Below are 16,321 nucleotides of genomic sequence, written 5' to 3'. Positions count from 1 at the left end.
GCTGAAATCAAGTTCATGCATTTATTACTTCCAGGCTGGACTACTGTAATTCATTATTATCAGGATGTCCAAAAAACTCGCTGAAAAGCCTTCAGCTAATCCAAAATGCTGCAGCAAGAGTCCTGACAGGGACTAGAAAGAGAGAGCAGATTTCTCCTGTTTTGGCTTCCCTTCATTGGCTTCCGACAGTCTTTTATGCGATGTCAGACAGTCACAGTTAAAGAAAAAGCATCAGCCAGAGACTTGGTCTAATCTTTATATACATAATTAGTCACCAGTTACAATACACATATTTATATACTACAGGAACACAGATAATACAGGTACTCAGTGTGTGTTTTACATTTTTTTTTATTATTATTATAATTTTTTCTTTACCTAACCTGCATGTTGAAGAAGTGCCAATCATGGGGTTTGTCTTCAAGCCTGGAGGACAAGAAGGGGAGAGGCTCTCACTCTCAGCCCTACTCCCAACTCACCACATATCCACTGGTCTACATTTGAGCAGTGCATAGGTCTCAGAAGTCCGGACTCCTTTTCTAACGCACACAGATGGCTTATACAAGTTTAAACATCCTGCCTCTTTTATCCCAGCTCCTTTGTTTTTGTTTTTATAGAAGAAAGCTTCACATTCATTCTTCTATCTAATGCTAAAGCTGATCTGAGACATATTAGGACTCATCTGCAGATAAAATGAATGGGAAACGGACTTCATGGACTCGCCCATTATGCCCTTTCAAGTATGGCTTAACACAACTGTATTTTGTTGCATCCTTCAGCAGAAGACAAACCCACAGAGAGCCTTTAATGCAATGTCATTATTGCTTACAGAGTAAAAGAAAAAGCTTTTGTGTACATAGACACAGTGCAGATTCACAGAGGGCCCTATAGTTGGACGGTGATCATGGGAGAGCAGAGCCGAACCTCTGCTTGCTTTCATCATGAGAGTGGGGACACGTCCGACTCGGAGGAACTTATTAAGAGCAAGCAGAGTGTGAGCGGGTCGGGAGTGTAGGGTTTCTCGATCTAAGGTGGAGGATTTACCACAGGGAATGATGGCAAATGCTTTCTTTGCTTATACAGTGACAACTTCTGTGGTTTTTCAGTATGATGGGTAACACTGTATTCACATGAATGCAGCCAGCGGGGATTCCTGGTCACTGAGAGCTGTCACGGTTTGAAAAACTGAACAACAGGACACCGAAAACTACAACTGCACTGCAAAGCTGGAGTGGGCACAAGTAAAACGAGCTTCAGAGTGTCAGTGTGCACACAGCAGTTTCCTATAGCAGAGCAGAACTGCCACCAAATATCAAAACCTCAACATCAAAGGAGATCTCGTTCTAATGAAAAACCATCAAACTTAATGTAATACAATTTTATGTTGGAGTAGATGGTGCAGACTGTGTGTTTGCTGGATATTTAGTGTTTCTCTGCTTGAACAGATATGGGTTCAGGATCTAAAATAATGCATCTGAAATGTATTCAGGCTGTGAGCGGCTCACTCAAGAGACAGATATGTCACCATAGTCCAATATTTCAACCCTAAACCAAAGTAAAACTGTATTAAACTAAGCATTAGAGAAATGAATGTAAATAAAATGAAATTTTCGAGTCTCTCCTAGGAGTTATTAATTGAGAATTAATAACTCCTAGGAGAGTTATTAATAACTCCTAGGAAAGTTATTAATAACTCCTAGGAGAGTTATTAATAACTCCTAGGAGAGTTATTAATTCTTAATTGAGAATATCTGGACCATTTCTTTAATGCAAAAATCATTAAGTAGTGAATAATGGTGCGATTGTTCCTTTTTGTATGGTCTTGTACAGACCATTGCATCACTTCCATGCATTTGTATTTTGACTAACAACTGATCTCTGATAGTATTACTGCTATTTTTCCACAGTTTGTTCAGAAATTCATGCTTTCCAGAGGATGAACCCTAACAACTTTGGTGGACCCATGATTTCCCCTCTATCACTACCATCCATCTGTCCATCTTCCAGTTATCCAATTCAGTGTCACACAGTGGGACCGGAGCCAATCCCAGCCATCATGGTGAGAAGCAGGGTACACCCTGACAGGTAGTTTATTAACCTAACGTACATGTCTTTGTGACGGGAAGCTGAGGCACAGAGAAAACCCCAGCCGGCTCATGGGCTTGAACCCAGGACTGTCTCATTGTCCTCACTGCACCACTGCTCCACTGTGCTCCCCTGCAGTAAACAAAATATAATAGAAATGGACGCTGCCTTTTGGTGTTAGTGACATAATTTGGATCAGAGATGTTCGGCAATAATCTGGGAACCTGTCAATGCATTTGCAGGATTTTGGCTGGGAATTATAGGCGAGTCGCTTGTGGACGCACACCCATGCCTTTTTAGCTAACAGCTGGTGGATAGTCCAAGCTCCAGTTGCCAAGGTAACCCTGTAATGTATTTCCAACATTGTCATATGTCTATCATTATAACAAGACCCTGTCACCCAATGGCGGCTCTGCTTCCCTGGAGTTCGAGGCTTTGTGAAAGCTCTAATCTTTGAGCTAAAATGGTTGTGTTTGTAACGCAAACCTACTGATATGACTGGCATTTTTTAAGGCTGATACTAATAAAAAAAATCAAAGCTATTGCAGAAGATTAAGCCAATAATTTAATGTATGTTTTCATGACTTTTTCAAGTAGATATCTCACCAGCTGATGGACTAAAACCATTGATTTACAAGACAGAATTATTATATGTACACTCCTCCAGCACCCAATTAACTCACATTACTCATAATATACACACATCCATTCCTAAGTGATTTTTTTAGAATGACTTGATTTCCTTGGTTGCCTATCATCTTCACGCTTCTGGAGACAAACACTGCAGATACAGTCCCACAAAATGCGATCCAGTGGCTGTAGTTTGTTGAGTGTCTGGACGGTACATTCCTCAAAAAACTATTCTTACCCTCACAAAAACAAAAACAAAGTAAACACCTCATGTTGACCCTCTTCACCAAGTCTGTCAGGACATTCTGGGACATGAGGTACATTCTGCTCATGCTCGTCACTATTCAGTCCACAGGATGGTTACAGGAGACAACAGCAACAGGGTTAGTGATGCTGGGTGTTTTGTCAGCCAGTGAAAGTGGATGAACTGTTTACAGATCCAGGTTATCACTAACATTTGGAAAGAGTGGAGGTACAGTGTTACAGGAAGAATTAATATGTCCACACAAAAGCGTAGCAGCCAGATTTTTAGCCTTTCCAAACCTCAAAACACAAGAAACAAAGGTAAGTAATCCCATGGTGAGCAGGCCTCTTGGACCAGTGCATGGACTCACAGGCTGGAGGGTTGGAGGAGGGGGTACAGGTGGCTTACATCTTCAAAATGGGCTTCTGTATGCTAGCATAGACAATGAAAAAATGGGTGTAGCTTCCAGGCCTGAAAACTGAAGCCAGCATGGAAGTGCCTTCAAGATACATTTTTTTAAAGGGCAGCAGGAGGTGACTTCTCTGGCTGCAAAAGGACTTCTGGCCCTAGAGAAGCCTATGGAAAAATATAGCTCAGAGTTTCAGGTCATATCAAATAAACCGTCAGGTCCACTTTGTTAATTGTCAGAAAGGAGAATTATCCAGGGTATACTCACTGGCTAACAAGTTCTGATTGATCAGTTGTCGCATCGAGTTTCAAAACACTGAAAAAGTTCCGCCTAAGGCTTCGTAACGTCATGGTGGCTACATCCATCTTTTATATTGTCTGTGCACTTGCTCGTATTGTAACCTCATTAAATAGCTGCAATCTCGCTGGCTATTGTTTCGTTTGGTTACCCTTGATAATCTGGATTTGAAGTTGGACTTTAATAACAAATAAAGCATGGCGAATATGTAAAAAATATATAGGTGCGCCACCTTTTTTATATATCTGCTCAGCTGGATAACTAGTTTACTAGTATTAAAGCAGACTAAGAGACAGATGGCATTAAATTAATCCAGAGTATGTGGGAGAAACAGAAACAATGGTGGCTAATGGAGAACAAAAATCCCATTTTTGTGGCAAAAATCAACAAACGTTTTAAAGTTTTTTTTAAATCAGGGTTTACAGGTGATTTTTAATGTCTTAAGATAATTTAGATAATGATTCAACATAAATACCCACTTTACCCCCTTTAAAGTCTTTGCTGAGTGGTCTTAAAACACGGCCACTAAAAACATTAAAATCACCAAACACTGGTTAGCCCTGATGCGAGCCTTCTCTCATGTGGGCTAACATTAAAAGTCCAATATTAACAGCTGAATGTCAGATAGGATTTATACTGATTCCATGTGTTTTTTCCCCCAAGCTTTAAAGAGGGTTGCATCAAAATACCTTTTACTTTTAACGCTTTACAGGATTTTTGTTGGAGCTAATTAACTTTGCCCTCAGTACAAAAATAATTTTCTTTTGTGAAAAAGTTAGCATTCTCAGTAGCTGTAGAGGATGGTAAACTTCTTGTTTTTAGCTAGTTATGAGGGTATATTTGAGAACCTTTTACAAGGTTTTTGTTTCAAAATTGAATGACCCCATAAAAATACTAACCACAGCTGTTGTTTGAACTAAAGTTTGTTGGCCAGGAATCAATCAGATTAGTGCACGCTTCTGTTTAAAGGTAAATATTTTTCAGAGTAAATTTTCAGTAATATTAGATTATAGCCATAGAGTATGGTGAAATACAAAAGGTAATATATTTAATGCAAAGTGAGATTATATTGGGTTTAAGTGTTATTAGTGTCATTAGAAAGGGATTAATGAGTCCAATATGAAAAAAACTGTCTTTGTAGTATTATCACATAAAGTCAGTCAGAGGATTATTGTTTGATGGCTACATGGTTGCTTGGTATTTATGATTATGAATTATTGTTTATAGGATCTGTACTGAGTGGATATTTGGGATAAGACATGAAAAAACAAACATAAATGTGAGGAATATCTATTCAGGCAAAGTGGTATAAAAACTGAAGATTTCTATGGCCTGATAAGATACCTGAAGTGAGCCTGTTGGACAGCACAGAGGGCCTGTCCATTGCAGAATCTAGATCAGATCCAATTATAAAGGCTCTGTGAAGCCATGGGAGTCAGCCACAGTGGATTTCTCTGACAGTGGCAGCTATTTGTCTATTCATGTGGTGTTGAAAGGAATTGGAAAAATTAGCTACCAACTGCAAAACATGCCCTGAAGTTACAACAACTCTGAATGTCTGCAAAAATGTTGCTACGAGACAAATGAAACAAAGTGTTTGGCTTATACTGAGAAATCTTTGATTAGTGGTGCAAATTCACATTTTCATACACATTTGTGATGAAAATTAATTTTGGAAATGTTTTCTTTATTAATTTGCCATAACTTTGGATAACAAGTCAGGTAAATCCATATTAATTCATTATAGCTATGAATATGTGTGTACTTTTTAAAGCACTTAGTAAGAAAATACAACATGTCTTCTTTGTAGCACTCATGTTGTTTTCACATTAAATGCTATAGGCTACATGAACAGCGGAAGTCGGAAGAACAATTTTCCCAACTGGGACCATCTAAGGAGGATGTGAATGCACAGTAGTAGCTGCACTATGTAATGTAGATGATATACTGTTATGCAGTGATTCTTTATTTACATTTTGATAGCTGTCTCTTAGGCTCCTAACTTTTGGGGACACTGGCTGGGTCGCTTTCTTCATGAGAAGTTGAAACCACTCCCACATCTGTACACTCAGTTAAACAAGAAGCCACTGCAAACCAGATGTCAATTAGCTTAGCTTAGCGTGAAGACTGGAAGCAGGTACCCTACAACAAAATCTGTTTGGGGCAGTGTAGCGGCAACGCCTCCTCCTGGTCTCTTACATTTGCTCGACATTTAAAAATGACACAATACTAACATAAAAGAGAAAGCCCAGTCAAAGCAGCATTATAAAACATTATAATGTACCTCACATGTATGACATCACCTCCACATTTTTCTATAATGTTACTATAACGTTGCAAAATAGTCTGGTTATTTTGCTACAAGAGAAGCATACAAACTTACCAAGTTCTTATGACAAAATGTAACAACGTGGAATTATGTAATATGTTTGTTGGGTAGTAACATATTAGTCTGCCGAAAGGTAGCAAAATATTAACGTTACAGTCTAGAAAAACTTGTATCAGACCCCACCTTATTAAAAACGTTTAGAAAATTTCCTGTTTCTCTGAATTAATAAATAATACAGCTGGAAAATATTGCATGGTCATCCTATCTTGATAGACATAGCGGTGATAGATATCGGTGTTATCCATAAGTAAGCATCAGTAAGCTGAGCCAATCAGCTGCTGGTAATAGCTTCATATTTATCAGACAGATGTGAGAGTGGTATCCATACTTTTATTTTGGCAAAATAAAAATGTTAATCTCTTTTGCTGTTAGAGCCTCGTGATATGACTGGGCTGAACGCACAAGCCAGACTTGTCTTTAATGGTGATAGGAAACAATGAGTGACTGGGTGTGCATAAAGGACATGGAGCTCAGTAACTCAGTAATATGGAAGGTATGGAATACCTGTGGGAAAAATGCTTTTCTTCACTGGGTTTTCTGTAAAAAACAAAAACAACCAAAACTATGATGAAATTGTTTTTTTGTTTTTTTAAAAAAACCCGCTCTAAAAACCCCATTATCTCAGGAGCATATCACCATCTGGACTACATGAAGAATTTATTCAGGTAAGTGACTGCTAATCTTTTATAATCCGGTGCTAAGTGCTTTTATCTGTAGACAAATGTGGCTGGATAATGGCTGGGTCATTGACTGAATTGGAGGGGGCAGAACAGTGTGTGCTTCCAGTCCGAGAAACCAGGAGCAACAATTGTTCCGGCCTCCGTTTACGAATGTTATTCATCTGCCACCGAGGGATTGTTGAGGAGACAGAGAGGCAGGCTGCGCTTTTAGAGCTTAATTTAATGCTGGGTCGCTCGACATTCTCAGTAGCTTACTCAGAAGAAAAGATGATATGTGACACCTCGCCGTGCATTTATACCTGGGTATGACTGCACAGTGAGATGCAGAATTTAAAAAAAAAAAAAAAAAAACAGTCTGTGGATGATTACACTTAAAAGCATGAAGTTCAGTTAGAGCTACGGAGATAGATTTGACTCCCCCCCGTCTGTCCACTTTGTGCGAATGAGCAAACCAGCAAAAGTAGTTTGGTGGTGGCTTATACATTTTATATATTGTAACAAGAGAGTAACAAGAAATGACGGTAAAGATGGCTAAAAGGGATCAGATCCCTGCAGTACATGATACTTTTGTCCACATACTTTTGACCAAGCCGAGCAATTTTTTCTTTATTTCATCCTCAGTTTTTCCTTCTTCAAGTACCAGATTTAATCTTTTCTGTGTTGCATCTTCTTTCTTTTTAAAATGGTCTCTTCAAAATAGTCTGTAGAGCGACCAAGCACATAAATTAATCTTAAATGTGTTCAGACTGAATATGTTTCTCATCAACAAAACTGCTTCTAAATGTTTCTGGTGTCCAGTTCTTTCTGTTATTTGCCTTTAAATCTTCACTTATATCCTCGTTAATGAAATACTCAGACGTAAACTTTATGTAAGGTGCCTACGGTAAGCTGTGTCCTTCAGTCTGAACACATCTTATTAACCTGCACTTCCAGCTCTGGCTTCATTTTGACTGGTCAGTGGTCCCAATGGAGAATGCAGTTATGAGCTTTACCTACAGCATTGAGGAGTGGGGCTTGTGTTAATGGGCCAGCTTACAATTGGAAACATTTCAGCTTAGGACAGAGAGAACCACTCCTCTGACAGAGATTCAATAATCACATAACAACTGCAGGAGCTACAACTACCAACTATCAAAGAAAGACATGTTGACGTGTTGTTGAAGGCAAAGGTGGATGGGTGGACTGCGGGGCAGGAAGGAGGGTTGAAGGAGAAGGTTTGGTCTGGGTCACCTCTTCAGATGGAGGCATCATGGGGCAGTTGAGGCACTGCCACTTCGGATTTCTGGTTGGAGTAGCGCTGCATGTGGGGCAGCAGGGGGCCAGATGGTAACAGGCCTAGCAGCTCCCTGGATCTGCTTGGCAACCTCCGCCCCCACCGGCGACTACCATAACCGAGCTTGCGGCTTCGCCTCACTGCCTGGCCTAACAGCATGGCTGTGTGGGGCCACAGTGGGTCCGTGAAGCTAGAGATGCTGGACTCCTGAAGAGGGACACAGGACCTGCGCCTCAGTGCGCGTTCTCGGAAGATGTGAGAGGCGGCAAAGAGGTCGGGGCTAAGGCCGAAAGAGCCGCAGGTCAGCGAGATGCGGCCCTCCAGCGATGGCCCCAGCAGGCTGAGGCTAGTTCTGTCCGTGAACGAGTCAGTTCGGTCTTCGTAGCCAAGGTCAGCGGGCGCTGAGCACTGCTGCAGGGGCCAGCCTCCACGGCTCTTCCCCCCATTGTCCGCATTGCTTCCTCCCTCTCCGCCATCACGCTCTACCCTGACCGCTTCATCTTCCTCCTCATGCTCCTCCTCTTCTTGCTCCTCCTCCTCCACCTCTGCTACCTCCTCCTCGTCCGCCACCTCTCCCTCCACCACACCCTCCTCCTCTTCCTCGGTGCTGGTGGGTGGTGGCGAGCGAGGGTCCCGCAAGAAGACCACTATGACAGTGATATTATCGCTAGAGCCCGCATCCCGGGCTGAGGCCACCAGCTTATGAGCTACCATGGTGGTGTCCCCAGCGTTCTCCTGGAGATGATCACTGACCACGCGCACCGCCTCATCTGGATTCACCGTGTCCCAGAAGCCATCGCAGGCCAGAATCAGGTAGTCTTCTGAACCATCCAATGGGAAGATGCCATGGTCTGCGTCGCCACAGATGTAGGGTTTGTGCTCAGAGTCACCTGTCAACACAGGTAACAGTTTAATCTGTGAGGATCTGCTCAGACTAAGGTAAAAACATCCAGGAACATCTCATGAATCAGGAAAAGGAATCTAGTAGGAAATTATCTAAAATAATAACATTATATTTATAATAACTGCTTTCTAATAGTGGGATTAGCATATGTACATGTGCTGCTTTAAATGTTGGGGTGGGGTTGGGGTGGGGTGGGGGTGTTAAAGTTCTCTGTACTCTTACATTTAACACCCTACCTTAAATCTAACTCTGTTTTAGGGTTAAATTGTAACTTTAACCCTAAAGGAAATCTTTAACTCTCATGTTAGTTCTTGAAGGGATGTGAAAAAAATAAGAGTGAACCGATACATTAGGGTTAGGTGCAACTTTTCCTTTCCCTCACTCTGCAGCTCTAAAACTAAGTCTGGTTCTCAAAAAGATAGCTGGATCAATTTTTCTGTAAGGAAGCTATTTTTGGCTGCTCCCTTATTCACAAAGGGTCACCACAAAAGGTAGCTCTGCATATTTGATTGGTCGATTTTTTTTACTTCCTGACTCAAAACCTCAAAGGGATTTGTCTGTATTCCTCGGTCTGAACCAGGGAGTCTTTTCCTTGCCAGGTAAACGTGTAAGCTGCTAAACTTGGATATGCTTTTACGGATGTGTTTTAATGTCATTTTATATTTGTTTTTTGTCTTTTCTGTAGCAAATGACTTCTGTCGTTCTTTTTGGATGAGCAGTTTTCAAGAAGGGTACCACCCACAACCTGCCCACAGTCTGCCCACAATTACACATATTTCTCTTTTCAAAAGAGAAACTTTATGATTAACTCAATGTGACACGTTTAAGGGTCATCTATGAAGCTACAAAAATGTATGAGAATTGTGCAGTAAAAAGAACGTGCATGAAAAGTTTACCTATCGCTCTGGATACAGACAAGCTGCCATTGACCCTCCACGTGCCGAACCAGATCACACAACCTCCGAGAGCCTCGATCCTCTGCTTCTCATCCTGCAGACACAAAATGATTGGAATCATCTTGTGCTGCCATTCTGCAGCAGGAAGCTCAGTACTAAAGCACAATGCTTTGCCCGCCTCTGCTGTGCCCTTAAAATCTGAAATGCTGGTGCTGTTTCTAGATTAATGATGCTGGAAACAGGCTGGGATGTAGCAAGGAAGGAGGACGGTGTCCTGTGTTACTATTGTTGTTGCAGAATTAAACAAAGAAACACATGGTGAGCAATAATGGAGTGGAAATTTTGCGACAAATTACAATAATGAACAGGAAGTGGAAAGCTCATGAAGCACAAGTTTTCCTATATACAGATTTTTAAGGGAGTTCAGTTGTTTGACTACGACGTGCACCTTTCAGGTACTCAGCAGGCAGGTGGTATAATACTGCTCTCACATTTGGTTGTGAAATATAAAACTTTGGCAGAAATCACCCTAAAATATCACTAAATAACACATTATATCTCATTTGTTCTTATTTTTTTTAAAAGAAGTGTAAATTAACAATGTGTTGTTTTATCTGAGTTTATTGGTGCCAGAATATTTTTTTGGCTGTAACTATTAATCTACGAAAGTTCTCACCGCCTGCCAACTGCTCAGAGAAAATAAATATTTTGCCACATAACGCCGTAAAATGGAAACTCGACGTTTTTACACTTCAGTACTTTTGCCGATTAAATCAACACAACACAGTAACGGGATCTTTACATAATGCAAGTGCAAATATGATTAATCTGAAATCCATCTAAGTCAAAATGCACCAACGTATAAAACAACTCTTTATTAAAGTTGATAAATTATTGTCATTTGTCTTATCCTTGCCACTGTCTATTTGAGAAAGTTTACATCTGATTGACTGCCCCTCACAAACAGAAGGTCAGAACAGCAGGTAGGCGTGGCTGCTAACAGAGTTTCTACAATCCACAGAGAAATTCATAAAGGACTCATCATGTCTGAGGTATGAGGAGACTGAGTTATCTCACCTCTCTGTCTGGTTTATGTGGTTTCATCAGCTCCACCACCTGCCCTCTCCTGACCAGAATGACCTGGGAGTCTCCAAGCCAGGCCACGTACAACGTCCGGCCCCGCAGGAACGTCACCACCCCTGTTGTGCCGCAACGTAGGTTCTGCCAGACAGACACATGTCACAGTGTTCTCAAGAGCAGCTGCATCACCACAAATACTTTGAAACGAGCAGAAAAAAATGTTGACAACATTGAGCTGTTTAGAAAGACACCTCTGTCTCATTCTTATTAAAATTGGACTAGCTGTTGGAATTATACTCATAGCATAAATATAATAAATAAATAGTGTTATTCACCATGAGTAAACTTAACAGTACTTCATAGTTTAGGAATACTGTGCAGTAAATACTACTAAATGGTTTCGTCCTTGGATTATGTGGTTACCTCTCGCGAGGCCTTCTTCACAAAGCGTTCGTCGGTGAGTTTGAAGGCTCTGCAGAGCGCCTCGCTGGGGTCCTGGCTGAAGGATTCCTGCCGGACTAAGTTCACGTGAAGGTGATTGGCTGCATAAATGGCAGCATCAACACCTCCATGACCGTCAAACACAGCAAAGAAAGCCTGCTCTTCCTGATCCTGGCAGACAGGAAAAAACATGATTTTGTAGGCTGGACTGCATGGCGTGAAACTCCCATATCACAAAAACAAATTTCCACAGTTATCTATTTGGCATTAAACTTTTGATGTAGTCCCTAAATACAGTAAACTCAAATGACTTAATGGCCTAATTGGTCAAATGATGTAATGTAATATTGAGACTGCAAACATCACAATTTGGATATATCAAAAGTTACTATATGCAATATTTGCTAAGGTATTCTATATAAAATATACGGAATTACAGGTACTTAAATGCTACATATGGGTCCTTTTAGCATGATGGTGGGTAGTTGCTAGGCACCATGATGATGAAATAAGATCCTTCAGGGGCCCAAGATGTACCTGGCTGCTCAAGGTCTGATCATGTAGTTTAGGGGCAACCAAACAAAGAGAGAGAGAAACTGGGTGTTTAATATGATTTGTGCCAAATCGACTGCATTCTTTCTTATTGCCAGCAGGAGGCGACTCCTCTGATTTCAGAAAACATTTTACTCTGGAGTTTATGGTCCTAAGTTTTCGAGCCCTATTTCATCAATAAATAATTAAATAAAAATAGCTTGAAAAGGCTTGTTGTTGCTAACAGAGTACAAAAATAGAAACAAGGGGCCAGAAATGATGTATTAATGTGATCACATTAATGTGATTAATGTGATCAAACATTAATATGTATTGATGTTTGATCTGATATTGTCATGTTAGTGTTGTTTCTGGATAAACAAAAGTAACGTTGGTCCAGGTTCAACATTGTAGTGATGTCATTGTTTTGGCTATGTGGAAAGACCGTCCCACCACACACAAAACCGTAACCCTGATCTCATAACCCTAACCTATAGCCCCGTAATCCTAAACCTAACCTAACCTTTTCCTAAGTGGACATCAGCAAGTTTTTTTGCAAGTCGCAAAGCTATGACATCCCAACAATGTGATTGGTCAGTTCCAGTGTTGTGGAATCATTATTGTGTTGATCCAGGATAGTGTATTAATTAGGTTATGATTGACCGTAATTCTAACCCATGGCTCATGAGCTGCAGTTTGCTGACCTCTGGCCTAACGTAACATATTTAATGCATGAGTTTTTGTGTGTTTTTGACACTAACCCCTACCTGAATATTGAAGAGTGTGTTGAAGTCAGGGATGATGATGTGCTTGTCCTCCATCTTGCGCCGCATGTTCTTGATGGCGTGGATGGACGTCTCATAATATGGCTGTGGACGACGGCGGAAGGGGAGCTCCTTCAGCCAGAGGCAGCACGTCTCAAACAGTCTATTAAACACCAGCCGGGCCAGCTTCACAGACTCCATCTCTGACACACACAAACACACACACACGCGATGAGCCAGGCTGTTCTATTTTAGCTTCATTGCTTCCACTGTTGGTTTGGAGCTCAGTTTATAGAGCTTGCACTTTTGAAAGTATACTCTATCAGAGATGTATCTTTTGAACATCAAACAGTGCGTCTCTAGGTGCCTCTGAAAGCTGTCTGAGAGGTGATCGCTCAGTCTGCAGTAACAATAGCTTCTAATAGTGACACAGAGTACTGGAAAGATAAAGAAAATGTGCATGAATCACTCTTACAGTTTAATCCAGTTTTCTTACCATAGCGAAAGTAAAACAATATTTCGGTTACCCTGAAATGGCACATCTGTAAATCTGATCATTTTTGTGACCATTTAAATTTATATGATAGTTATTTATTTCATTTAAGGAAAGGTTTAATGTAGGTTTGCAATAACTGTTTGAGGTACAAAGTACATTTATTTTTTATGTCAATTAGCTGTTCCTCAATGAAATGTCAGGAAAACACAGAAAATCTTCAGTGTAGTTTCCCAGAGTCCAAGGCAACATTTTCAGATGTCTAATCTAAAACTCAAAGACATTCAGTTTACATTTATATATAAACTGCAAAGATTCATGTTTGAGAAATTAGAAAACACCTGGTGTTTTTGCTGTTCAAAAAATAATGAAGGGAGCACTTATCGTCACAATATAACACAACTTCAGGGTTATCAATCTGTCCAGTTAGGAAGCAGAAACCACTCTGAATCCATGTCAGCTACTTTAGTGGAAATCAAAGTGATTAAAGGTGCATTTGAGAAGAAACAACAAGACAAGCCCTAAACAGGGGATGGTTTCGCAGGTGATGCTTCAGGGCATCGCTCTCTCTTTCTCCTTCCTGACTGATTTTTGCTGGTGCCTTTGTCACTGCTGGCAACAGGGGACGGGACCTGCAGCCCATTCTGTTTATCCAGCTAGACCAGCTTCTCCAGGATTTTAGACAGCATCTGTCTAATGAGCTCAGTATAGACCTGCCAGCTCTGTTTCCTGGTGAAAGCCAGTAGAAGTGCATTTTTCTCATCTATGAGCACAGGCCCCACTCTAGGCCGTTGGGACCTCATGCAAGTGAATATCCTGGCCGAGGTCATAATTTACTGGACTTTGGCAGTTTTCCTCCTGTTCTTTCACACATAAAGGAGGAGATCTCAGCCCTTTTGAGCCCTTGTCTTGTTCTCCCACAGCCCATCTCCTTATATCTCCTCCACGCTCTTCACACAGGAAACCTTTTGATCGTGGAGAAGCTGGACTCCCTGTGCAACAGATACCATCTCGTGGTAACAGCAGTGATCAGGACACTGGCAAAAAGCAAAACTGTAGAAAAAAAAAGAGCCACAGAGGAGAAGGAGAGAGCAATGATCTGTGGCCACCACCTGCAAAAACACTCCCTTTTTGGAGCTTGTGTTGTTGTTGCCTTTCAGTGCACCTGTCGTCAATTTCATTTGCATCAAAGCTGAAATGGACTCGCAGTGGTTTCTCCTTCCCGACTGGAGAGATTAATATCCCAGACGTTTGTGTGTCATACTATGATGATCAAGTGGTCCCTTAATTCATTTGAGCAGTGCATTAAGTGATTACATAAATGAGCATAAATACATTTTCTGGTAACTGATCAGGATAAGCCATTGCAGGGGTGTGACGTCTGTGTCTGTCACCATATCAATTTATTTTAATTTACCGACTCTGTCTTCAACAAAACCTCAGTAGTTAAGTTCAGTTAAGTTGAAAGGGGGGGGGATTTAATAGCTGAAAATAATTATGTGTTAACATTGTTATCTTGCTACTTCTTTGTTCCTATATTTTCCTCTGGCAGGTTTTGCTCGTACTGGCCAGATGGAGAGGAAAAAAGAAAGTTAATGAGTCGAGTTTCGAACCTTCATGAGGTTGGTCTACATTCAGCTTACAACAAGAGTATTTTCTTTAATGAGTAAGTATTTGAATAAATAAACCTTTTTATTGCTTCATGTGGATCACAGTTCCAATTTATTGGTTGCACCGTTGCCATTTCATCCTTACAGCACAGTTTTCTGGACAAGGTTTAATATTTCTCCAGATAGCAGAAGACAAATCGTCAGTAACATTTACCAAGAACTGCTTTGCGAGATCTAAAAATTAAAGAAACATTGGTCAAATTAAAGTACTTTATCCCTGGGTAGTCCCTGCACATCTTCCTCTCAGAGAGATTTTACAGGGTGAATTAAACTAAAAGGTTCTTGTCTAAATTTTTCTGCTGTGTCAAAAAATACCCAACAATGACATTTGAAAACTCCTCATCCCCCGGAGGAAATTACACCCTTGTGAACAGAGGCACTCCAGGGGCCTGTTTTACTTTGTCAGAAAGGCAAAGTCATTGGCAGATTTCACTCAGGTACACAAGTTAGTGGAACAGAGGCGAGCCTGTAAGCAGAATATGCGCTCGCTGTAATAACCACATCTGTGCGAGTATGTGAGCGTGACCTACTAATGCTATCTGCTGGTATTATAGTCTATCCTGATTTTTCTCTCTCTTCTCACTGTCACTTTGCTTGAAAAATATGGCATCAGCGAGATGGAGAGCCAGCTGGTGCTGCATCCACTCATCCTCCTTTTTAAAAGTATGTGCACATCAAACCCAATGTCCTGGTAATAAACTGCACTTTGTGAGCCGAATGTTTCACGCTCTCCTCCCGTCTGTCTTGCTCCAAATGGAGATGTTGTAAAGGTCTATTCATAACACCTTGCAAATAGTTGGAGGGGGAAAAAAAGAGAATTGTGGCGTGCAATGAAGCGGCATCAAACAGGATGTGATCGGCTGTTACACAACACAAGACGCACAAGCAGAGAGATGGTGGTGGTGGTGCACTCTGAGCCTCACTACAACTCCAGCAAGAGCAGAACATTTACAACCTTTCTACAGCTCCTGATGCTGGATTCACTGTATGCGCTTCGCCCGCTTAAAGCAGGAGAACTAAAGAGAAACTGGTGTAATGTAATGGAAACAAACCCAGTCTTTATGCTTTTATGGTTTTAGTAAATAATGAGTGTTTTTGGTAATTGGATTGCATTTATATTTTTGTACTTTTTCTATTTATTTAATTTTTTTCAATGTTGTATATCTCAGCTGACGTTCTCTGCTCCTTTATAACTGCTCTGTTGAGAATAAATAAAGCATTTTTGAATTTTAATTTGAAACGTAAAGTTATAATTTCTTGTTCACTGTAAGAAAAAAACAACATCTCTGACATATGTTAGCAATACTAGATTTTTGTGACTGTTAGCAAATGATTGGCTGCACGACAAATCAAAAATGGTTAAAAATTTGTTTTCAAAGAATAAATCATTTTTAATTAACTGATATTTGCACGTGCAATATTCTTAATGTTTCCTACCATGAACCTCTGAATTTACTTCTCCTACAACTTTTAGTATTTTGCAGAAATAGGTCCATTGTTGTGGCATGGATAATGGCTGTCAGTTAATACCTCTA

At 40.7% G+C, this 16,321-nt stretch overlaps 1 protein-coding gene across 4 annotated transcripts in view; it reads right to left on the bottom strand.

Moving 5' to 3' along the window:
* Positions 1-242: 242 nt before the first annotated feature.
* ppm1e (protein phosphatase, Mg2+/Mn2+ dependent, 1E) overlaps positions 243-16,321 on the bottom strand; it is a 67,864-nt gene continuing 51,785 nt past the window's right edge. For all 4 annotated transcript variants that reach the window (XM_004561803.3, XM_004561805.3, XM_004561804.3 and 1 more), the window contains 5 exons: positions 12,627-12,826; positions 11,311-11,499; positions 10,885-11,028; positions 9,808-9,901; positions 243-8,897 (listed from right to left, as the gene is read on the bottom strand). In XM_004561803.3, coding sequence (XP_004561860.1) covers positions 7,969-8,897; positions 9,808-9,901; positions 10,885-11,028; positions 11,311-11,499; positions 12,627-12,826 — 1,556 coding nt within the window. In that variant the 3' untranslated portion in view covers positions 243-7,968. The remainder of the gene's footprint in view (positions 8,898-9,807; positions 9,902-10,884; positions 11,029-11,310; positions 11,500-12,626; positions 12,827-16,321) is intronic.

Source organism: Maylandia zebra, linkage group LG10 (assembly GCF_041146795.1).
Source record: "Maylandia zebra isolate NMK-2024a linkage group LG10, Mzebra_GT3a, whole genome shotgun sequence".
NCBI classification, from domain to species: domain Eukaryota; kingdom Metazoa; phylum Chordata; class Actinopteri; order Cichliformes; family Cichlidae; genus Maylandia; species Maylandia zebra.
The sequence above is the reverse complement of the archived record's forward strand: the minus strand, read 5'-3'. Positions and strand labels throughout refer to the sequence as shown.